At 46.4% G+C, this 23,987-nt stretch overlaps 2 protein-coding genes across 3 annotated transcripts; one reads left to right on the top strand and one right to left on the bottom strand.

Annotated features, from left to right (window-relative positions):
- Nucleotides 1–3,204: 3,204 nt before the first annotated feature.
- Nucleotides 3,205–18,500, top strand: LOC144953802 (tripartite motif-containing protein 16-like). Its single transcript, XM_078884441.1, has 7 exons — nucleotides 3,205–3,513; nucleotides 4,451–4,546; nucleotides 4,797–5,030; nucleotides 6,199–6,212; nucleotides 7,217–7,225; nucleotides 7,997–8,112; nucleotides 17,914–18,500. Exons 1-7 carry the CDS (start codon nucleotides 3,205–3,207, stop codon nucleotides 18,498–18,500), a joined length of 1,365 nt encoding a protein of 454 aa, XP_078740567.1.
- Nucleotides 18,501–20,631: 2,131 nt separating this feature from the next.
- Nucleotides 20,632–23,393, bottom strand: LOC144953783 (aerolysin-like protein). 2 transcript variants are annotated; one of them, XM_078884423.1, is made up of 3 exons: nucleotides 23,326–23,393; nucleotides 22,195–22,258; nucleotides 20,632–21,663 (listed from the first exon to the last, which is right to left on the bottom strand). In XM_078884423.1, the coding sequence occupies exon 3, from the start codon at nucleotides 21,652–21,654 to the stop codon at nucleotides 20,713–20,715; it is 942 nt and encodes a 313-aa protein (XP_078740549.1). In that variant the 5' UTR covers nucleotides 21,655–21,663; nucleotides 22,195–22,258; nucleotides 23,326–23,393; the 3' UTR covers nucleotides 20,632–20,712. The 2 variants fall into 2 exon arrangements, with proteins under 2 accessions (XP_078740549.1, XP_078740550.1); XM_078884424.1 differs by having other exon boundaries at nucleotides 23,319–23,328.
- Between the last annotated feature and the right edge of the window lie 594 nt (nucleotides 23,394–23,987).

Here is a 23,987-nt window from a genome sequence, read left to right as displayed (position 1 = left end):
GGGGGACGAGTCAGGGGCGTGGTCCTGGGAGCGTAGGATGGAGTCTAGAAGATTCCATAGAGGTTAACCAGGATTAGTGGAAAGGTACCACGTGACCCAGGTATTAAAAGGGGTGGAGACGAACAACACGTGGTCAGATCTGGAACGAACAGAGGGTGAGGCCACGCTGGAGCGGGGGTCCAGGCTGCCACGTGGCTGCGCGTCTCTCTATCCCTCTCACGCTGTCTGTCAGCAGCGTGAAGGAGTGTTATAAAAGAAAGGCAAATTAAGACCAGATTCCAGAAGTCGCTTCCACGACCTTTATTACACTAGTGACGAATTTGCATGTTCTGTTTACTTGACAATCCTTACTAGTTGGCTGTGTCAGGTGGTGGCGCGTTTTAACAACACAACATTTATATATTAATGCAATCTAACCAAAAAAAACGTTTATGGATATTGGTCGCGAAAGCCTACGCATTAAAGATGCCCTGTACCCTGAATTGATTAACCTATAAACGGACATCAAATAAACCGAAAAGCCAGTGCTTAAACGTAACAAAAATAGCTGTTTAAGAGCAAGCAAGTATTTAAACTTACAAAAATACGTTTCTGCTTAAGAGTGGGGCGCGAGTCGAGTAGGTCACGTCATGGTCGAGTGGCACGCTCCCTCATTTCCCTTTCTTTGATCGGCTAAGACGCCAGTTTTTTCGACACCATAGGTGGGCAAAGACATGCCCACTTCCAAATGTCTGCTTTTATATGCTTTGGGTCTTTCGGTAAAATCACGAAGATAGGTTCAAAGAGAGTAAAAAGATAACAAAAATCGTCGTAGTTTTTTGTAAAAAAATTTTTATTTCTTTCAACCTATCAATGTGATTTTACCGAAAGACCCAAAGAATATTAATTCCTACAGTCACGAAAGCTTTAAGTCAAGATTTGTCTGCTTTTTTTTTACGTGTCCAGCTTTCATCGCTCTATTACAGCTCCAGTTAATAAAACGCCGGATAATTATCACTACTAAATCATAATAAAAAATTGCTTCTTTTTGCACATTCTTGCGTAATGTTATGTTTACATGTGTTGTGTGTTTATGTTTTGTGTGTATGTTTAAGATGAGTTTACTGCATCAAATTGGTGTAATTAAACGTACAAATAGATTAAAATAAATATCCCAATGTAAAAGGTTGCCGTTTTTACTGTACCGTACTTACCACTACAATCTCGAAGGCTCTGCCTTCAGACCGGTGAATTACATGCACACTTTTCGCCAAGATCGCACCGTATACATTTTCTGTTTTTTTATCACAGTAGTAATTCACTGTGTAACAAAAACAATTATTTTCTTGTTTCTGGGTAGTAAGTGTTATTTTTTAATAGCTTATGCTTCAAAAGTACAGAAAGTGTCTATTATTACCCACAAACTTTGCTTTTGTGACCAGAAGAGTGATATTTTGAAATTTACCTAGTTTCAATGAGAAAACGGGCGAATTTGTGTCTTTGGGTTCACATAAAGTCAGCAAAAAACAACATATGAATCAAAATTAACATGTATTTACACTAAAGTTATACAAAACTAATTATCGATGATCGATTGTAGTTGTCTTTTTTTTTTACGAATTCGAACAAAAAATGAAGCCTTTTCTTCTTGTTACTTCGGGGTTGCCGACCCCTAACCCCAACTGGAGGGTAGAGGCAACGAATGGGTCTCTCGTGGCGGGCAGACCTGTTGGCGAGGCCCAAGCCCATCAACGACAAACCTCGCCCACATCTGACGGTCTGGGGTTTGCCCTTGAAAAAAAGAGCCTCTTAGCTCAGTGGGTAAATACACTTTCTGGTTCTTGTGATTCTGAAGTTCGTGGGCGAGTGGGCGAGCCGGTGGTTGGTTGAGTGGGTGACAGTGGGAGAGTGGGTGGGTGAGTGGTTGAGAGGGTGGATGAGCGAGTGAGTGGCCGAGTGAGTAGGGGGCTGAGTGAGTGCATGGGTGAGCGAGTGAGTGCATGGGTGAGCGAGTGAGTGTGTGGACGAGCGAGTGAGTGTGTGGGTGAGCGAGTGAGTGAGTGGGCGAGTGAGTGAGTGGCTGAGTGAGCAAGTGAGTGGCCGATGAGTGTGTGGGTGAGGTGTGAGGGTGTGAGTGTAATTGTGGAATGCTTTTATGATGTTTGCCGACCGGGCTACTTCTTAGCTCATTGGACTTTACTCGAGGGGGAAATACTAACTTCTGTTTGTGAAGTGCGTGAGTGGCACGGTGGACGGGTGAGTGCGTGGGTGTATGTGTGAGTGAGTGGGACAGTGGGTGGGTGAGTGGGTGGTTGTATGTGTGAGTGAGTGAGTGGGACGGTGGGTGGGTGTATGTGTGAGTGAGAAGGACAGTGGGTGAGTGGGTGTATGGGTGAGTGGGGTGAGTGCGCTCGTGTGCGTGGCGAGTGTAAGTGTGGAATGCGTTAATGTCTGCCGCACTTGAACAAGAGCTTCTTAACTCTACAGGCTTTATTCGGGGAAACAAGCTCCTAGTTCTTCTGAAAAGTCTTTAGGGGCTGCCGTCTGGCCTTATTTTTTGCTGATGAGCAAAGATCGGACCACTTAAACTAACACCAATTAACCAAATTTAACTGTACCATGTAAGGCCCACTGAGCTGTATATATCTTTTTCAGAAGCGACCTAGCTATAACAAATGATAGCTCAACAAAGTGGATTAACACGTGGAGATGTACAGAAGCCAAATGCCCTTAAGCACCTGTTTATAAATGTGAAGGGAAACACCGGAGGACCCGGTGGGATATCCACGCCACCACGGGGAGAGAGATACGCAAATTCCAAATATACAGCAGGCATCAGGGTCGGGACTGAACCAACACCCTCCTGTATATCAGACGAGGCAGATAAATATCTTTGAGCCACCAACTTGTGTGGTACAGGAGCTCTCCAAAGAAGATCAACTTCGCAAGGGGTTACGGATGCACCTTGGGGTGAGTGGGTTCACATTCCAGGGAGTGTCTCGCAATGTCAATGACGACAATGAAAGCAATTTTACTTCCTTTTTCACCGTCGCTATAAGAGAGACGTCCTGGATCAGCGTCTCTTTGAGCCACACAGCGAGCGATCCCAGCGCAGCCGATTGGTCACGACGAGCGCGACTCCTGGCGAGAGCGTGGATAGCGAGCCGCTGCTGCAACAACAGCGGCTCGCTGAACCTGGCTGAGCAGCTCAGAGCTGGAGTCGGGATGGCCGAGTCCGTCGTGTGCGGCAATTGCGGTGATGACCAGACCCCTGCAGTGAAGACCTGCAAGACATGTATGCTGTCCTTCTGTGTGACGCACTTGAGGCCTCACGTGGAGAATCCCGAGTTCAGAGACCACGTCCTGATGGGTCCCACCGCGAACCTGGCGAAGCAACAGTGCAAGATACACCATATGGAGCGAATTATTTACTGTGAACAGGACAAGCGCCTGGTCTGCCTACTCTGCATCGTTGCTCATAAACATAAAGGGCATGAGTGCAATCCAGTGCAAGATGTACAGCGGGAAAAACAGGTGAGATATAAATCGCTGCTATCATCCAATATCCCACAGTGTAACTGTAGAACTATGTGTATTGTTAAACAATAGCGTCTGTATGTTATTATTTATATTTGCACATTATTAGGTAAGTCCTGTTGTGTCAGCATTGTGACGGCTAATCAAATCACTTTGTTCAACACTGAGTGTGAAAAACTGGCACACGATAGACAGCACAGACACGGAAGGTGGCCATGTTTATTGGAACGGATGGCAAAGCTGGGTGTTCCATGGTTTAGTCATAAGACAGAGCGCTTTGTGGCATGACTGGCAAAGATGTAAAATACACTTGGCGTGATAAGATTCGTACGCGGAGAATAGCAATGAGAGAAATGTGGAGTAACGCGAGACGCTTCACACTCGAGACGCTTCAAAAGTGCACTGACCGTGGACTTAAAAAGAGGCAAACATAAGGCCACTCCAGTGGGAGAGGAGAGGCCGTCGGGCACGGTTTGATCGTCGATTTGGGCAGATTTAGATATTATTCTGTTACAAGAGTTCGTGTAAAAAACGAAACACCGCCTCTAACATAGACGCCGCGTATTTGCATTCCGTGACAGAACGTTGGCATGCAAAGTGCGCTGTGTATATCTCGGGCAGGGGGGGGGTTATCGGTTCCGCGAGATTCCATTGTTTGACAAAACTGGAGAAAACTCGAGCGTGCGAGTGGGGCACCCCTTCAATAAACCTCGCTGTGATCCAGCCACCTACCTGGGACAGGACTATTATGCTGCTCACCGAAGACCACCTCGTAGCCTGCGAGGTTGGACGTTTCAAAGGGGAGATGATTATTATCTCTGGGCGATCCAGAAAACCTGCCTGCAAGGCTCCGGGTTAAAGACATGGGCCAAATGATGATGATGACAATGATGGGAGTCACCAAACACCGCGTATTTGTCTACCCCGTGTATAGAAGGCGCTCAGACGCGAGATGACGGGGAGAGAGGAGAAGAAGACTACGGCAGAATCACGGATAGAGCAGCTCAGGGGTGACTACAATCGCGTGCAGGTACAGAGAGACACACAGACACGTGCAGATTTAGACAGACATGCAAACAGTATGGGTACTTAAGATACTTTGGCATAACGGTTCCCATGAATGTTCTCGCTAAATCCTCCTTCTTTCGTTCTCAAACATTACATCATCTGCCTCTTCGTACGGAGTCACGAGATCGTGGCTGTGTCGAAGTCCTTCACAAAATGGCATCGCGCTGTGTCGCATTGCGTTTCGAGAGCGCGCCGCGAATATCCCCGTGCAGGAGTCTCTGAGCGGGACCAGGACGCGGATCAGCCGAGAGTTTGAGCGCCGGAGGGAGCGGCTGAGGCAGGAGGAGACGGAGGCGCTGGAGTGCGTGGACGAGGAGGGCCGCTCCGTGCTGTCCCGCATCCAGGCGGACATCGATCGCTACGAGAGCAGAGCACAGGATCTGGAGCAGGAGATCAACCAGCTGCTCGCCGCACTCGCCGTGAAGGACCCTTTCACATTCCTGAAGGTGGCACCGCCTCCATTCACTCGTCGCGGTGGCTAGGAGATGTTAACTACCTCGCCTGGGATGCAGGAGGTCGTGGGTTCGATACCAACCCTGACGCCTGCTGTATATTTGGAGTTTGCGTGTCTCTCTGTCTCTCTCCTCGTGGATGCGAGGATTATTCTCCGGGTCCTCTGGGGTTTTCCCCCCACATTCAGAGTATTTGGGCCGCTATTATAAATGTCCACGTGAGCCATTCCATTGAGCTGTCATTTGTGATAGGCGGCTCGCTACTGAACAAGAGCGACATAGCCAAGTAGGCCTTACCTTGTAAAATACAAAGTTGAGCTTATTCAGAGTTCAAAAACTGTAATTGTTGAAGATTATTTAACCATTTGTTTAGGTGCTAGACTAGACCTGCAGAGTGGCTTTGTCATTTGTTGGGGTCTGTCCGTGTCCAGTTAAACGAACCCTGTTTTTGATGAAATAAGTCATATAAAAAAAAAATTGTAAAACATGCTTTCATGAAATGTACTAGTAATGGCCCCGAAGCTTGCCATAACGTAACGGACCGTGGCCGTTTACAGCCAACGTCAGTTGACCATGGACAATTACACCCAAGTCGAAACATAACGTATAAAAAATAATGTTTTAAAATATATTTAAATTTTTTAATGATAGAATATAGTATTGTCATCAGTATGACATATAAGTATACCAAGTTTGCAGTCGATACAACATTGGGAAGTGGGTTAAAATTTAGTTACTAAATTTGAGGATACAACAACAACGACAACAAAAGACAGTGAGTTAATAAAAAGCGTGTAATAAAAATAGGAATAGGCTTAACAGTACAAAGACAATACAAATATCAAAGTATTAATAGTTCTGGTTGAGCAGTGATGCCTTGCAATAGATATCTGTTTGGTGTTTGAACATCTAAACATCTCCTATTTTATTTTAACTTCCAAAAAGGATAAAGCCTCTTCTTAATTGTTTTATAATTTCGATATTTGGCAAATAGGTTCCATAGATAACCCTGTTTGTGCACCATTCTCCGTTTGTGGGTATTTGTTAATTCCTTGATGTCAGGCTCTACAGTAAACAGGAGGTGACTGTGTAGAGGTAAGGCGTCTGTTTAGGACTTTAGGATGTCAATGTTAATTTGAAATGTGGGTTTTGTGTTTTTCAGGATCCCGTGCATAAGTCTCAGGTCAGTGCCAACCCAGACTCAAACTCGAGCTCTGTCTGCCACCTGGTGGACAAATCAGCGAACGGTCGCGATTTGAATCCTAATAAACCAAATGTATGCAGTTGTAATCCCAGTTTAACACGTAGGCTTTCGCGACCAATATTATTCATAATTAACGTTTTTGGGTTAGATCGCGTTATTTATAAATGTGTCGTAACCCTCCACCACCCGACACGGCCAATCAGCAAAAAAGTGTCACGTTGACAAAAGACAAATAGTTCACTGCTTTAGCCCACCGGTGTGTTGAAGCGTGAAACCAAAACATTTACAATATTTGAGTAGTACGACGTTTCGCTGGTAATTGCATCCAGCATCATCGGGCAATTCGCCAGAATGGTGAGGCTCTGCTCTTGCTCCCGGTCTTATGAGTTGTAATCCCGTATGGTCAATTGTATATCCCATAGAGGCAGTCCTCAGGTTACGCACGTAATTTGTTGCTGAGACTCGTTCGTAAGTCAGAAAAAAATGGTATTTAAATGCCGACATGGTCAGTGTTATAAAATGTGTTACGGTTCAACAAATAAGGAAGCATTGTTAAACTCATAATTAGGAAGAAGTGTTGCACATTTTCATCTAACACTGTAAAAAAATACAGTATAGGAAATTAAACGTACAGTAAATGAACATAAATAGAAAACATTTTATTTTCGATTACATTTATGCGAGCTTGTAGTTGGAAGCGGGGGGGGGGGTATTAGTCACCACAACAAACGGGGCAGGCGCGCATGCACACACACACGGACAAAGACACACACACGGCCCAAAGACAACAATCTCCCGTGTAGCCTTAACAGGCTGTTTGGGGCAAGTGCTGTGAGCGAACAGCGCCAAAGAAGGCCGCCACTGTGACACACGATCGGGGTGGGTGGTCGGCCATTCAAGTTCAAGTTCATTTCAAGGGTCGCCTTAGTGGCGTTGTTTACTGCACCCCCACACCAGTTCCTGATTTGAGGCTGAGTCGACTTCGGTGGACGCCCGGGTCACCATTCAGATATAATTGTCGCCGGTGTTGATCGTGAGCGGGAATTAACTTTATTCGCCACGTTTGTAGCATTGCGCTCTAACCATTAACCCCCCCCCCACACACGAATAAAAATACCCGTGCATAGCCTTAACAGTCTGCAGGAGCAAGTGCTGTTCGCGAGTAGCACTTATGAAGGCCGGTACGGCACACGAGGGGGTGCGTGGCTAATACAATGCCCAGTGCTAGCGATGTTTACTACACTACATCGCTACACCAGGTACTCATTTCAGGCTGAGTCGACCTAAGGGGAGGCCCGGGACCGGTTCAGATAATCGTCACTGGTGTTGACCGTGAGCAGGAATCGAACTTGGGTCGCCGCTTTCATCGCTCAGTGCACTCACCGCTACACTACCGCCCCCCACAAACTCATAGTTTCACACACACACAATGTCCGCACGCACACACCCCACGTAAACACTCACTCCCAGTGCGAGTCCGACTCATTACGTTTCATGGAGGATCACTCATTCGAACAAATTAGTTCTGGGGTTCAGTTTGCAATTGCGAGTTCGCGTTTTAAGTCAATGTTATTTTTTAAAATATTTAATGGAATGTGGTTCATAAGTAAGGGCTGTTTACTAGTCGATGACTGCCTGTTTTGCCCGTGTGTAGAGAGACATTGCAGCCCTCATGAGACTGTGTGTTTCCTGTGCTGTGAGTGTAGAGACATGGACCCTCATGAGACTCTGTGTGTGTCCTGTGGTGTGAGTGCAGCGAGAGCTCCGTCTCCCAGGAGACTCAGGATGACCCAGCCCCCGTCTCCCGCAGTTTGAACCTCGCAAAATTCATCTCAGTGGGCGGCGTCCAAACTAAACTTCTGCCTTTTCTCGGTACGTTCCTCTGCCACGTCGATCTTCGTTAGACTCCATTACAGACTCCGGATTGCCGACAAATACTACCCATTTGGAGGTCGTCCTTTATTTTACCCCTGGCATGAGTGCATTCATGAAGCGTGATCCCCTTGGCAAGGGAGACCTGCGTACATTCAGGTAATTAAAATTAAAAAGGTGCATTGGGAATGTAAGTGATTGGGTCCCAGAGTTCCACTGTAAGATTCCCCACCCATCCATCCACTCACACTCTTACCCACCCACCCAATCACTCCCCCACTCACTTACCCACCCATCCACCCAAAACCCACCCACTCACCCACCTATCCACTCACACTCTCATTTCATTTATTAGGTATAACCCTGTGAGCCATGCGACTCAAAACAAAAACATGAACAAGAAATATCTTGAAGTGACTACACGCAACAGAAAAATCCTGGAAAAAACAGCAAAGTCTTCCAGAAAAAAACACCGCATTTCAACGCTGTGTGCAAAAAATCCCAGTGGGATGCAAGTCAAACAATAACAACCATAAGACAATGTAGATGAAAGTTATCAGACTAACTCTGTACTACAAAAAACTGACATGGTTAAACCAAAACGTTTTCAAAATCACCAAAATAAATCTATAAAAACAATGTAAGAGTGATCATAGGAACTGTGATTCAAATTTAACAATAAACGATATACATAACATGTATGACCAAACTTTGCAGCCATAGTTGACTGCATGAGTCACTCCATAACAGCTGGAGTATCAGTAGCACAATCTACCATTTTCAATACACCTTTAATGATAGGCACACTATAATCAAAACTGAAGACCATACTTTGCAGTGGTCATTTGGAATGATACATTTGATTTCAGTCCATTCTGAATAGCAGTGGCAGCTAGGGTTGTACAACTCCTCTAGAGCAGTTTTGAGTGAAGATCTCACAGGTAGTGATCCAAGTTGCAGTTTATTGGCGATAGCATTCCAGACCCTAGGGGCATCAATAGAAAAGGCCCTTCCTTCAGTATTTGTATGGCAATTAGGAATGTGAAGCTGGCAAATGAGCGAAGACCTTAGGTCACATTTGTTCTTCGAAACAATGAGGAGATCCAGCAGGTAGTCTGCTGATTTTTTTGGAAGTACATCGTAAATAAATACGATCTGATGCACAAGCTGTCGATCATTAAGATAAGTTAAGTTTGACCCAATGTAGAGATCGCAGTGGTCGGTCCTATATGGCAGTTCAATACAAATCTTAAGGCCGAGTGATGAATTGAGTCAAGCTTCTTCAGTAAAGCACTGGGGGCTGATTTATATACGATGTCACAGTAAGCAAGTAGAGGCAGTATGGTAGCTTTTATCAATTCCAAGCGGAACATAGGGGGGAAGCAGTGCTTGTGTCGATACAGAAAACCATTTATATTTTTGTCTTTTTACCAATATAATCAATGTGATCTTGAAAATTCAGTTTTGAATCAAAGATGACCCTAAGATACTTATAGATCTTGACTTGCTCTATTTGATGATTAATAACGGAATATAATTGGGGGGAAATAACTTCTTGCTTTAGTCCTGGTGAGAAGCATAGCACCTTGGTTTTGGAGGTATTCAGGACTAGTTTAAGAGTAACTAGCTGATGTTGTAGTTTGTTGAAATCACCCTGGAGCTGAGCAATCACGTCATCCGGAGAGCGGCCAGCAGTAATCAGTATCGTGTCATCTGAAAACAGCTTTACCCTGGAATGATCCAGGTCAGTGCCCAAGTCATTGACAAGAAGAGAGAACAAGAGGGGGCCGAGGATGGAACCCTGTGGAACCCCTTTTGTTATCTTCACACTGTTTGACCTCCAACCATCTGTTAATACAGTTTGGGTGCGAGAAGAGATGTACTTTTAACCATTCTACTGCGTGTTTGGAGAAATGGAGGCAAATAAGTTTACTAAGCAGGGTGTTGTGGTCCACTGTATCAAAGGCTTTGGACAAGTCAAGAAAAAGACTGGGGCAGTACTGCTTATTATCAAGGCTACTGTAAATGTGATTCAGAGAGTCTAATGCAGCAGATGTGGTGCTGTATTTTTTTCGGAATCCAGATTGGTTTAGATGTAATAGATTGTTGTCGGACAGGAAACTGCTATCTTCTTGGTTCTTTCGGTAAAGTCACGTAGAAGGGAAGTAATAAAATAATAAAAATAAAACATCATTTTATTATGTTTTATTTTTATTATTTTATTACTGATGCCGAAAGAACCAAGAAGATAAATCCCTGCAGTCACGAAAGCTTTAAATCGAAAGGAAACTGCTAATTTGGTAGTTCAATAATTTTTCAAAAATGTTCATCAACGGGGACAAAATTGAGATAGGTCGGTAGTTGATAATTGTTTTTTTACCCTTCTATCTGGCAACAAAACTGACACCTTTTTACAAGGGGTCAGGTTTGCATAGACCGCAATACCTGCAGTCATAATACAAACAAAAGAACATAACTCTGATAATGTGCACTGTCCTTGAAGTTGATTGGTCCAAAGGAAAGCTGTCTCGGGTGTGGACCAATCAACTTCAAGGACAGTGCACATTATCAGAGTTATGTTCTTTTGTTTGTATTATGACTGCAGGTATTGCGGTCTATGCAAACATGACCCCTTGTAAAAAGGTGTCAGTTTTGTTGCCAGATAGAAGGGTAAGAAACCAATTATCATATTTTTACTGGCAAATGAAGTTCCCATAAGGTCGGTAGTTATTTGGATCATCTTTAGGGCCCCCTTTGTAAAGTGGAAGAATATAGGAATGTTTCCATTCTAGAGGTACTGATGCTTCTTTGATGGACAGATTGAAAATATGGGCTATAGGTTTGTATATTAGGTGACCAACAGTTAGCAGAGCAAAGACGGGAATACTATCCGCTCCGGTAGAGGAGGACCCTTTGAAGTAGGACAGTTGTTTCAGAACATTACTTTCGTGGATAGGCTGGAAACTAAATTCGTTTAATGTTTGGACAGGGGTGTAGGAAATTGCATGAGCTGGGGTGACTCCCAATACATTATCATAAAGGTCACCAGCTTCAAAAAAATGAAGGTTAAAATTGTAGACTATTTTTTGGGGCTCTGAAAAATAGTCCACATTTTGGTTAAGCGCAACAGGCAGATTATCTGTTTGGATGCCTTTTCGATACATTTGATTGTTTTCCAGAAGATCCTGGCATTGCCATGTGATTCCAAGAGAGTGGAAGAAAAGTAAGCATTTTTTGCATGCCGTATTTTTTTAACGCAATTATTCCTTAAAATCCTGTATTCTAGCCAGTCATTGACCAAATTACTTTTCTGAGCACATGCCCAAGCCTTGTCCCTAGATTTCATGAGCTTGGTAATCAAAGGATAAAACCATGGTGGGCGGTTGCCTTTAATTTTAAATCTAACCAGCGGAGCATGTTTGTTAATAATTTGGAGAAACGTGTTCCTGGTCTCCCAAGCCGTAGTCAGGTTGGGGATATCACAGACCTTGTCAATATCCGAGTGAAGCACATCATTAGTAAATGCCTGAGTGCTGAAGTGTCTCATGGAGTGCTTCTCAACCAATTTAGGGGGGGCTTTGGGTCTGGCTGATGATCTCACCCCAAATATGAAGGAGTGATCACTAAGCTTATTACCCAAAACACCAGTCAGTGTGAAATTGTGAGGGACATTTGTCAATAGGACAAGCAGAGATGACTGTCCCGGATATTTTAGGTTGGGTCTTGTGAGAGCATTTATTAATTTAAATAAGTTAAATTCATCAGAAAAAATTGTGGCCACAAGCGGGGGGTTTAGCCAATTCCAATTTAAATCACCCACTAAAACTATTTCACCTTTAGGGAGGCCCCCAAGAAGCTCTCTCAGTGCAGACGCAGCTTCAACATCCTTACCAGTAGGCGGTCTATAGCAGCACACTACCAATATCTGTTGATTATTTGGGAGAGTTATTCTGAGAGCCAGACCTTCAAAGCAACATTTTTTAACAAGGAGTGAGCTGGTGAACATGCAATAGTATTCTGAACATAGGTGGCAATTCCACCTCCTTTAGACCCTCGGTCAAGCCGAAAAAGGTTGTAGTTGTCAATCGTAATCTGCAAGTCATTTACGGCATGAGTGAGAAATGTTTCTGTAAGGCGAAAATATGTCCGGGTCCAGATTTGACACTTCTAGTTTTAGTTGACTTAATTTAATCACAAGCCCTCTGATGTTGACATGTAGAACACCAACATCTTTTCTGCCAGAAAAATCTACAGAATTATACGAGTTCTTTACATTTGGGCCAGGTTGAAGCTCAATACCTCCCAGAAATAAGAAAAGTAAAATGAATAGTTTGCACAGGTATTTTCTGTGAAGGGATGAAGAGCGGCGATCCTTTGACGAATAGCAGCAGCTCACAGATGGCGATATTTTTAAGAGTAGAATTAAGTTTGGAAGGAGTGCTGGTGAAGTAATGGGACAGAGATATGGTTTAAAAGCATACAAGGATGGAGTGTAGAAGTGTCTATAAGCAATATTAATGGTTCTTTCCCTTCTACGTGTATCTCGGCCTCGCCGTGCGCTGCGTTGCACCGCTAGTCGAGTAGATAACCATGTGTTCAATAAACCCTCGGAGCCAGGATGACCGTCCAACTCCGATCGTCATTTATTGATTGTAACAGGTAAAACTGGTGAGAAAACACAGATACAGCATCTGTTATAATTCGGAAACACCCACACAATGAACACCACAGCATCAGAACATTGTCTCAGATAACAATAGATCCTGGAAGGACCAGGCCCCCACATTACCCCTGAACAACTAGACAAAGGCACAAGCTGGTGCGTTGCATACAGGCACATAGTGTATTCATCCCACTGCACCCCAAATGTACAGCATTACACTTAACACTAAACTGTGGATGAGATACTTCGTCATCACTCTCAGGATCGCAACATAGGCACAAGTCTGACTCGACCTACTAAATCACAAGTAACATCCACAATAAGAAAAGTCACAGGCTTCGTTACTAACTAGGCCTCGTATTTACTACAACAACTTAACGGCACCATAAAGGCATTTACATTGCTATAACGGTCATTCCAACATTACAACAGCATTTCCAATATTATAGGAATATAAATAACTTACAGATAATGCTTCTTAAGCTCCCACAATGGACAAGTGCGGCTGTGGTCTCACTGAGATGCGATGCGTGCCGCCATCTTGACTTATCTGTGTAATGGCTGACGCCCGCGTGGTACAGTGGAAATCTAACATCGTCACTTCCTGGTCACGTGACCAACATTAGCATCAAAAAACAGGAACTTCCTGTGAACGTACGCTCCCCATCTGCCGTGAGGCAAGACAACGTGACTTTACCGAAATAACCAAGAATATGGATCCCTGCAGTCACGAAAGCTTTAAATCAAAATGTCTATAAGCTGTTTCATTAGCAGGTGTAGTGGCATATTGAGCAACAAGTATGGACGATAAGAGGACAATTGCCATTTTTAAAATATCAAGGGTATACAGTTTAACACACAAGCGAAAAAAAATACTTGTAGGCCGAGCGCGAGAAACGTCTTGCCACACTCGTCACACATGCACGGCTTCTCGCTCGTGTGCTTGAGTTTTTAGAGATGAGCACCGCCCTCAATGTGACATCAGAGCAAGAGATCACTATTGATCATAGCATTGGAGGTGACGCGGAAGAAGGTGGCGTGCTCATTGCTTCTCGCTACACTCGGGTGGCAGCTTAAGGGTTTCCAGGTCGTTGAGTGAGCGCTGGAGGGTGGCTCCGTGCTTGCCGATCAGGTCGTTGCATGTGCTCATATCCTCGAGCTTGGAGGACAGCAAGCGGAGCGTGGTCTGCAGTTCCCTCTTTGCCGGCCTGTGCGCCTGATTTCTCATCCCCCGAGTCATATGCTTGCAGCACGCCTGTAGAGCCAGCCCCCCTTCACCACCGTCACCTCCGCTATGGCGTCGTAGTCCTACCTTGGCTCTCTCGGTCTGCTCAAGCACTCCGCCACAGACTCTCCGTGCACTTCACACGAGCATGAGCGACACGTCACTCCTCACCTGCCTGTGACTTCAGGAGACAAAGGCGGCCGGGCCTGGTGCTACCCACCCACACACCTCCTCCTGTGCCATGCCGGCCCCCATTTATGCTGCTGGGGAACAGCACTTACCCCAAAAGCACGTTAAGGCTAAATGGGGGTCTTCGTCTGAGTGTGTTTGTGTGTCAGTCGACCCGTGGCACCTGGGTCGTGCACATGGCTTGGCGCAAGCGTTGTGGTGATGCCTCCGCCACTTAGCAGCAAATTGCGGTTGTTGTCACCGTCTGTGTGTTTGTGTGTGGATGTGTGTGAGTGTTGATTTGAATATCTGTGTGGTTTTAAACGTGGCCTGCCTACGACCCGTCTTGGGTGTCACCAGGCCTTCTAGTGTGAGCAGCTCACAGACCTACATTGAACTTCTTTCGCACCGTACACAGCCGACCGCGATAATCGGAGGTGTTGGGGAAGGACAACAAACTAAACACCCAAAAAAACTGTTCTAAAGAAAGTAGTTTTCAATCTGCCTCAGTGGTTTCCTCATATTTATTCATAAACCGTAAAGGATAAATACACAATACTAAAAGCCTGAAGACGAGGTGCTGGCGAACTAGGCCTTGATAATGTTTAACTCAATAAACAAAGTAAATAAATCATACATTTGAATACATATCCGTGCATTTGAATTATAATAAATAGACACATACATTTACACAAATTAAACTTAAAAATAATATATAAAAAGCCGTGGGCTTTAGGCAAGGCGCTAACGGACTAGGCCTTAATCACATTTAAACTCAATAAAATTCGATTAACGAAGTTAATGAATCTTCAGTTATAATAAATAAACGTGCATTTGTATTGTAATGAATACAGACACGTACATTTATATTTACACTGACGATAGAGATGAAGAAAAGAGATGATGATGACAGATGGAGAAAAAACACATGATTAAACCCCCCTGCACCCGCCAATCTCAATTTAAACACACACAGCTCACTCACACTCACGCATCTCAACTCACACACAACTCACACGCCGCCATCTTACTCGCCCACCCACTCACACACTCTCACTACCTCACCCACTCAGTTTCTCCCCCACTCATCTACTCAACCATTCGATCACCTACTAACCCAAAAGCAAAGACCCCCGTGTAGCCCGTGTAGCCTTAACAGACTTTTTGGGCCAGTGCTGTTTGCGAGCATCTATGCAGGCCAGCACCACACCCGGCCGCCTTTGTCTCCCCAGTGGCGACGTTTACAGACCACACCGATTACTCATTTGAGGCTGAGTCGACCTAACGAAGCCCAGGACTGTTTCAGATGATCGTCACCGGTGTTGGCCGTGAGCGTGAATCGAACTCAGGTTGCCTGGTTCGTAGCGCAGTGCGCCTATCGCTACGCAGAGGCTGATATCGTCGTCATCATTGTCATCGTCATGGTCGTGTGGACATTTATAGCGGCAGCCGAGTACTCTGAACGCGCGTTCCGAAATGCGGAGGGGCAAAAGCAGAGGACCTGGAGATATTCGGGCATCGAAATTAATTTAAATAAAGTAAAAACGGGGTGGGCAGCAGAGGGCAGCGCAGCGTGAACCACTGTTGAATTACACCTCTAAGCTTCTACAGTCACCATCTCCACCATCGCCAACGCGCACTGACGACAGCGGTGAAGTATGGTAAAATAACCCCCCCCCCACCCCCCAGGACGCGCACGGCGCAGGGAGGCGCTCATCCAGCAGCGGAGTGACAAAATGTCTGTGTGTGGATGTGAGTGTCCTGGCAAGAATTATTCAACATCGCCTTGCTAGGCACGCTAAGGGGAGGCTTGCGGAGCCCCAATGCGGTTTAAGGAAAGGGCAGTCCTGCACAGATGCCATATTTTCTGTCCGTCTGCTACAGCAGAGGTGTAGGGAATACCAACAAGACCTACATCTCTGCTTTATTGACCTGGTCAAGGCCTATGATACCATCAGTAGGCCTGGGCTCTGGGTTGTTCTTTGTGCTTTCGGAGTCCCTGACCCTCTGCTCACGCTCATTCAGGACCTTGATGATGGTGAGCAGGCCCAGGTAAAACTACGTGGCCGGGAGTCAGAGCCATTCCCTGTACACCTTGGGGTGCGACAGGGATATCCTCTGGCTCCCACATTATTTAACATCTATTTTGAACACGTAGTTCGTGAAGCCTTCAATAGCTGTACTGGATGAATTTCCATTTGGTACAGATATAATGGGAGGCTGATCGATGCCCGGGTGCGGTCAAGGGATGGCTCCCTATTGCTCAACCACGTTATGTATGCCGATGATCTGGTAATTGCTGCTCACTCAGAGGAGGAGTTGGAGACACTGCTGCTGAAGCTGGAGCGTGCCACTAAGAGGTGGGGCCTTACCACCTGCCTGGGTATTTTGTACCATCGGACACTCCACCCCTACAACTCCCAATCGGTGATGGGACAGAGTTTCCCATACCTGGGCAGTGTGCTCATGACCGGATCCGGTTTAACAGCAGAGGTCTCACTCCGAATCAGTCAAGCGGCAATATATTTTCATCGGTTTCCCATACCTGGGCAGTGTGCTCATGACCGGATCCGGTTTAACAGCAGAGGTCTCACTCCGAATCAGTCGAGCGGCAATATATTTTCATCGGTTGCGTAATGCTGTGTGGAAGCTATCTGGTCTGTCGCTCCGCACGAAGCTTCAGGTCTTCTCGGCCACGGTCATTCCCTCCCTTCTCTAAGCTTGGGAAACGTGGACCCCCCTAATGGAGCATTTTCGCCGATTAGAAACATTTAGGCTGGCCTGCCTACGATCCATCCTGGGTTTAATCAGGCTGGATTGTGTGAGGAGCTCACAAATCCTTGAAAGATCTGAGAAAAGTCCCATCGGTGAGCTCCTCCGGTAGGCAATGCTGCGTTGGCTAGGTCATGTAGCCCGCATGCCCAGCCACCGCATGCCTAAACAGTTTTTGTTCGGCCGGATAGAGGGGGCTAAACGGGCGCGGCACAGGCTAGAGAAGAGATGGAGTGATGTGGTACAGGAGGACGTGGACCTGAGTGGACTTGCCGATGACTGGTACCAGCGGTGTCAAGATCGGCCTCTGTGGAGGAGGCTCGTGAAGGACGCTGCTACTGGGCAGTTGAAAGCAGTCGCCCTCCAACAACAACAGAGGGCGGAGGAGCGACGCTCACAACAACGAGCGGAGCACCGGGTGGATAAAGCACAGCAAGTTGGCACAGTAGGGGGCACGGGTGGTGCATCAGCCAGTCATTTCGGTCATCTCAGTCAGTCGACCCGTGGCACCTGGGTCTGCCCCGTGACCTCCGGCCAGCGGGCGATCGACACTTCACGTGGCCTCAATGTGCACATGGCCTGGCACAATCGTCGTGGTGACGTCACCGCCACTTCGTAGTGAATGGCGGTTGTTGTTATACACGCCACGTGTCTGTGTGTGTACACACCACGTATCTGTGTTTGTGTACACACCACGTGTCTGTGTGTGTGTACATACCACGTGTCTGTATGTTTACACACACCACGTGTCTGTGTGTGTGTACACGCAACGTGTATGTGTGTGTGTACACGCCACGTGTCTGTGTGTGTGTGTACACACCACGTGTCTGTGTGTGTGTACACACCACGTGTCTGTGTGTGTGTGTACACACCACGTGTCTGTGTGTGTACTCGCCATGTGCACTGCTCGTGCCGCTACTGCGCACGTGTCGCCGTGACCGCTGTACGAGCGTCGTCGCTGTCCTCACCACAGATGGATGCTCACCGACTCTGGACACGACCTCAGCCCACATCCTCCTCCTAATTTCCTCGGATCTCAGGACAGTGACGTGTTACGGTGTGATGATCGTTCACTCCCATTACCAACGCTCACACTACTTTCAGTACCGGCCACAAGCCCTGTGCTCTGAGAGCTTCTCGTCGGGTCAGCACTACTGGGAGGTGGACGTGGGGGGCGCGAGGCAGTGTCGGGTTGGAGTCGCGTACGGGTCGATCCCACGGAGAACGGATGATGATGAGTGCTGCCTGGGAGGGAGCGACGTTTCCTGGTGTCTAGAGAAACGTGGCTCCAGCTTCTCAGTGTGGCATGGCGGGGTAGAGACCTCACTGACGGTGCCGGAGCCTCCGCGGAGAGTCGGGGTTCACCTGGACTGGGACGCGGGGCTGCTGTCGTTTTACAACGCCGACGCCATGGCGCTGCTGCACTCGTTCCATCAAACCTTCGCTCAGCCCCTACATCCTGGGCTGGGAGTAGGGCATTTGGGGTTTATGGGGCGTGCGACGTCGTACTATACATTTGGTCAGTCAGTGAGGATCGTGGATCTCAGTGGTGCGTGCTGAGAGGTGAACGCGAACAGCGCAGAGGGCAGATGCCACGCCTCGCGGCGCTCGCCACCCTCATCACCGTCACTCGACTGGCTGGTGGCTGTCCGTCAGAATGGGGGGGAGGGGGGTCTGAGCGTAAACAATAATCACAACCTTTTTAGGGGATAGAGGGGGGTTGATAAAATAAGTACTGCTCTGTGTGTGTGTGAAGCCAACGTGGATGTATTCACCCTGCCAGAGGAGTGTGACTGAAGTGTAGGGGTGCAGTGATTGGCAATGGTGAACTGGGATGTGTTTATACACTGGGGGTGTAATTGAAAGGGGTGCAGTGATTAGCAATGGTGAACTGGGATGTGTTTATACACTGGGGGTGTAATTGATAGGGGTGCAGTGATTGGCAATGGTAAACTGGGATGTGTTTATACACTGGTGGTGTAATTGATAGGGGTGCAGTGATTAGCAATGGTGAACTGGAATGTGTTTTCCACTGGGGGTGTAATTGATAGGGGTGCAGTGACTAGCAATAGTAACTGGGATGTATTTTACTCTTGTGGTGTCATGGGTTGTGGGAGATATACAACATTAATATAAATTTTAAAAAGTAGAAATATTCACGTACGAGTGGCTTGTATCGTCGATTCTACAATAAAAAATACAGAACACAAACAGCAACGTAGTTGTGTACAGCGTCATTCGTGCTCGCTGCATCCCGCAACGCTGCCCATTCATTAAACACGAAGCGACAAACACAAAAGGCGACAACAATATCCACGCAGTTCAAGTTATCTGCTGCGTCATCGATGCCTGTGACGTCACCACGCACGCTCCTCCCCCTAACGTGGTGACGTCACCAAGTTACCCCTCAACGTCTTGGTGGAGGCACTCAATCACCATCGCCCAGAGTAGTGTATAGTGTAGGATACTAGTACAGCACCCAGCAAAGTTTGTGGGAAATAATAGCCATTTTCTATACTTTTGAGGCATAAGCAATTAGAAAATAACATATACTACCCAGGAACAAAAATCGTGTTACATAGCGAGCTATCGTCACTTGGAGGGCTGGGCTTGCGTGTGGTGCTGGCCACCCACCCCATCCCCTCGTGTGCCGCCCCCCACCCTGCACTGTTACATGAGGGTCTTTAGTGCATTAACGTGTAATCTATTTGTCGTTTGGAAGTATTGCCACAACTCGTGTTTTGCTGCCAGAAAGGATGGGGTTGAGGCAAAGAAGGACGCCTGTTCTTTAATCGTTTGTGATGTTGGTAAAAACATGATCATCCTATAGATCATGGGATCTTCTTTTCCAGTACAAAAATATGAGAATATGTTTTCCACTTTTTTTCTGGCAATTAAACAGTTGTTAAGACGTTAAAACACCAAACTGAAGCCTTTGACAAAATCATGTCTGCATTAACCACAGAATGCAAAAACACTGATCGCATATGATGCATCGTCTTCGACGTCCTCTTGTCTTACACCGTTTGAGACTCGGCTCGAAAGCAGTCTCTGGTGTGGCCCAGTTTCAAAGACAATGCATCTATTATCAGAGTTTTAATCTGTAGGTGTGAGCGAGTTGTGGTGGTGACCGAGGTGAGTTGTGTTTGGAGAGGGCTTAACAAGGGAACGAGCTTAAAATGCGACTTAAAACGTTCGCGACTGCAGGAATTCATATTCTTGGTTCTTTCGGTAAAGTTGCGTAGATAGGCAACTAAAAAAATTAAACCTTAAAATGATAAAAACACTCCGACAGCACTCAAGCGATAACCGTGGCAAAACACGTTCCTTCGGAGTGGGCAGGTAGGAACTTAGTTTGATAGTGCATTCGTGCACAACAGATAAAGAATCCCTGGCGGGAAGCCTGTTGTTGCCACCTGTAAAACATACCATGCCACTAACCCACCGTTTCAATAATAGCCATGCAATGCAGAATGGAGGATATGAAGCCTGACACTCTGGTTCTTTCGGTAAGTCATGGTGAAAAAAAGGAGTGGATCCTTGTAGTCACAAAAACTTAAAATCTAGGATGAAGCTCAACTACAAAAATCCCTGCTAATGGTGAAATATCCATGTCTATAAACATTAGAAACTCGTAAAAATATAAATTCCTTACATGCAACCACAAACATGTAAAGAGAAAATTGCAGTGCAATGCAGAAGGCTTTTATTCGTAGTCAGCCACAATTATTCTTCTCAGAACATTTGATCAAAAACGGTACAAAATGCTGCTCTATTTCTCAGTAGCACGGGCGGTCATTTTGGTGTAGGTGAGCCCCTTGTAGACGCCACTCAGGGGAACGTCAAAGAGAGCGCCGTTCATGCAGGTGATGCGCAGCAGGGCCGTGTACGGGAGGTCGATGTTTGCACGCCCGATTTTGGCAACAACGGTGACGGTCTTGTGCGGAGGAACCGAGACGGGGAACGTGAGAGTTTCCGTCCGCTCCTCAGAGTTCTCCAATGCGTGCGTGGTCTCAGAGCTCACGGTGAAGCTGAACCCGGTCTCCACCTCCACGACCTCAGGGATGCCTGCCGAGACGGTCAGGCTGAAGGTGAACTCGATCTTGTTGGTCGTAGACCACGATGACGTTTTGGTTATCTTCTTGGAGCTCTGGAAGGTGTGAGACTGCACGATGCTGGTGGCGTTTATGTACTCCATTTCTTTAATCTCCTCCATCTGCACGTTAGGCCGAACCTGGTGCATAGTTGGGTACTTCATGTTCTGGATCACAGACGACTTGACAGCATTGATGAAAAGGAAGCCCATGGAGTCGATGTCAGCCCCCGCTCGGCCCTGAACGCCCAAGCAGATGCCGGAGCCCACCTCGATCTTGTACTCGGTCTTGAGCCCCCAGTCCGTCATCTTGGCAAAGAACTCTCGGTTGCGGCTCGTTCTGAACTTGATGGCACCCAGACGCGTGCCAGCCCCATTGCCCCACAGGGAGAGCTGCGACATGAACTCGCCCGACTGGAATTCAAACTGCTGAGCAGAGGAGTCCACGGTGCCGAATTTCTGCCTTCGCCCATCAGTCAGCCACACCTCCACTCCCCTCACTTGCCAGCCTCCAACGCTCACGGAGAGTTTCTGCAGCGTGGCCGCATTGCTCCTCCCATCAAACGAGAACGCATTTCCACCTTGGCCTCCAATGATGTGCAGCGTAAGTGGGTACGACATTATGTCAACCTGGATGGAGACAGAAGGGAAAGCATGGTTCAAGCCAAGTAGTCCTGCCGTACTATCATTTACAAAAAAACTGAAAATCAGGACTATAGTTCAGTGTACCATATGTGTGTTAAAATACTTCGGAAGGACTGAAAAAGTGGGCACCAAATAGTGCTCAAGCCATTTTACATGTTAAATCATGTTTTCAATCTTTGGCAAGTATGCAACACAAGCAAAACTAACCCTAGTCAAAACGACTACCGTTTTAAGATTTAAATTTGTGGAATCAATATTAAAGCAAAAAGTGCACAACACAATGAACTCTGCTGATCAATGAACAATTAGTCCAAGCACAAGCGTGCGTGCTCATGGAACTGCGGGCATTGTTGGTGGCAGAGTATCAAAACTAAATTCCCATACATTTTTCTCCCTACAAACAGGCTAGAGTATGTTCCCATTCCACAACCCTCGATCCACTCAGCCACAGTAGACCATCATGCAGTGGGGCAACGCAAGAGGGATGCACGTGTCAAGTTGCAAGAGCACAAATACCTTTTTCTTTCCACGAACAATGAAAAGCTCGGATAGACGATCCAGGGACTTGTCTGAAGGCGACCTAGACGTGTCATATGAACAGAAGCAGTTGGGTTAAGGTAGTGTGGGAAAACCAGATTAACCCTATAATCCAAGGCAAAGATGTTTGCATATGCAAATCGCCCAGGTAAGAACCATCCTGACCAAAAAATAAACAGCAGAGGTTTTTTAGAGCGCAGGCATAATGCAGTGGTCATTAGGTGTTGCATCATGTCAGGGTGGAGAAATTTATGACAGCACCGTTTGAAAAGGGGGTCAAATTATACCCTTCTTTAGATAGAAAAAAAAATTAGGTTGCAGGACAAATAAAATTAATTTCAGACATTCCATTAGCTGCGTTTCAAACTTAAGAGTTTTCAGCTTCTGCCATACAACCCTCAGATTTCAGGTCAATAAAAACGGAAGTAGTGCGGGCCCTATGCTACGAATCCATTTTTAAAACATGGGATTCAGCCAGAATTTTGGCAGGCGAGACTTTGAAAAGGTACAGAACAGACATTGTTTTAGAAAATTACGGGGAGATCAACCCAGCCAATACTGGAAAAATATTGTTCAAACAAGCCCATTGCTGATGTTGGGAAGGGAAAATTTAGGTAAACAAGTTAATGCATGCTTTTACTTGCAGCATAAAACTTGACCAAAATTCTCTTTAATGAGATGTTATCTTGCATAAAATGTCAAAATGGAAGGTTACATGGATTATGTTAAAACGCAATAAGGAGCAAAATATACGGGACCTGGACAGGTCATAAGGAAATATTGAATTGTCATGCGCGGCGAGTGCGTGTAGGAGTGTCAGCTCGTTCGGCTTAGTACCTACGAAGCCATTAAGCCTCAGAGCTAAAAAAGAAAACTGACAACGCAGAAAGTTAATATAAAAGAATGAAAAAAAACATGCACCCAACATGGCATGGAAAGGGGCACTACAGCAAATCCTACAGCAAATCCTACAGCAAATCCTACAGCAAATCCTACAGCAAATCCTACAGCAAATCCTACAGCAAATCCTACAGCAAATCCTACAGCAAATCCTACAGCAAATCCTACAGCAAATCCTACAGCAAAGTAACCACCCCACTCACCACTTACAAAAGCAGTCAGTCCCGTGAAGAGCAGATGCGGTGTGCCGTCTGCTCCCTCCTTTATATCGAGGGAGCGCACGTCACGTGGAACAATCACGCGGGTTTGCCTTCCCATCCCTGGCCAATCATGGGGGTCGGAGGGAGAAGGCAATCATCGCGAGACAATCAGCATGATGATTCACTAATTGGATGGGTGGCGCTTCCTGCACTCGTTCCTATTTTGCGTGAGACTCCGTTAACGAGCCCAGCCACGCGCGCTAGGGCCTCATAGACGCAATCACGGCCCCCAAGTGAGTATGTTGAGAGTCCATTGAGGGAGCTCACATCACGTGACGTAATTACGCGCACGTGCCTCCGACCATTTTCCCCTCTAGGCCCATCATCGGGAGCCAATCACAGTGAAGATTCGCTCATTGCACGCGCGCCCATTGTGTGTGAGGCGCCGTTCATGAGCCGAGCTACTGGCACGCGCCTCGTTAATTTACCACGTGCAGTTAATCCTTTACAAACCTTCTGTCGATAGCTTCGATAACACATCTTTTGTATTTTTCGATTTAAAGCTTTCGTGACTGCAGGGATTCATCTTCTTGGTTCTTTCGGTAAAGTCACGTAGAAGGGAAGTAATACAATAATAAAAATAAAACATAATAAAATAATTCTCACGACGTT

This window comes from Lampetra fluviatilis, assembly GCF_964198595.1.
Source record: "Lampetra fluviatilis chromosome 45 unlocalized genomic scaffold, kcLamFluv1.1 SUPER_45_unloc_1, whole genome shotgun sequence".
NCBI lineage: Eukaryota > Metazoa > Chordata > Hyperoartia > Petromyzontiformes > Petromyzontidae > Lampetra > Lampetra fluviatilis.
This window is presented reverse-complemented; position numbering and strand designations above follow the sequence as displayed.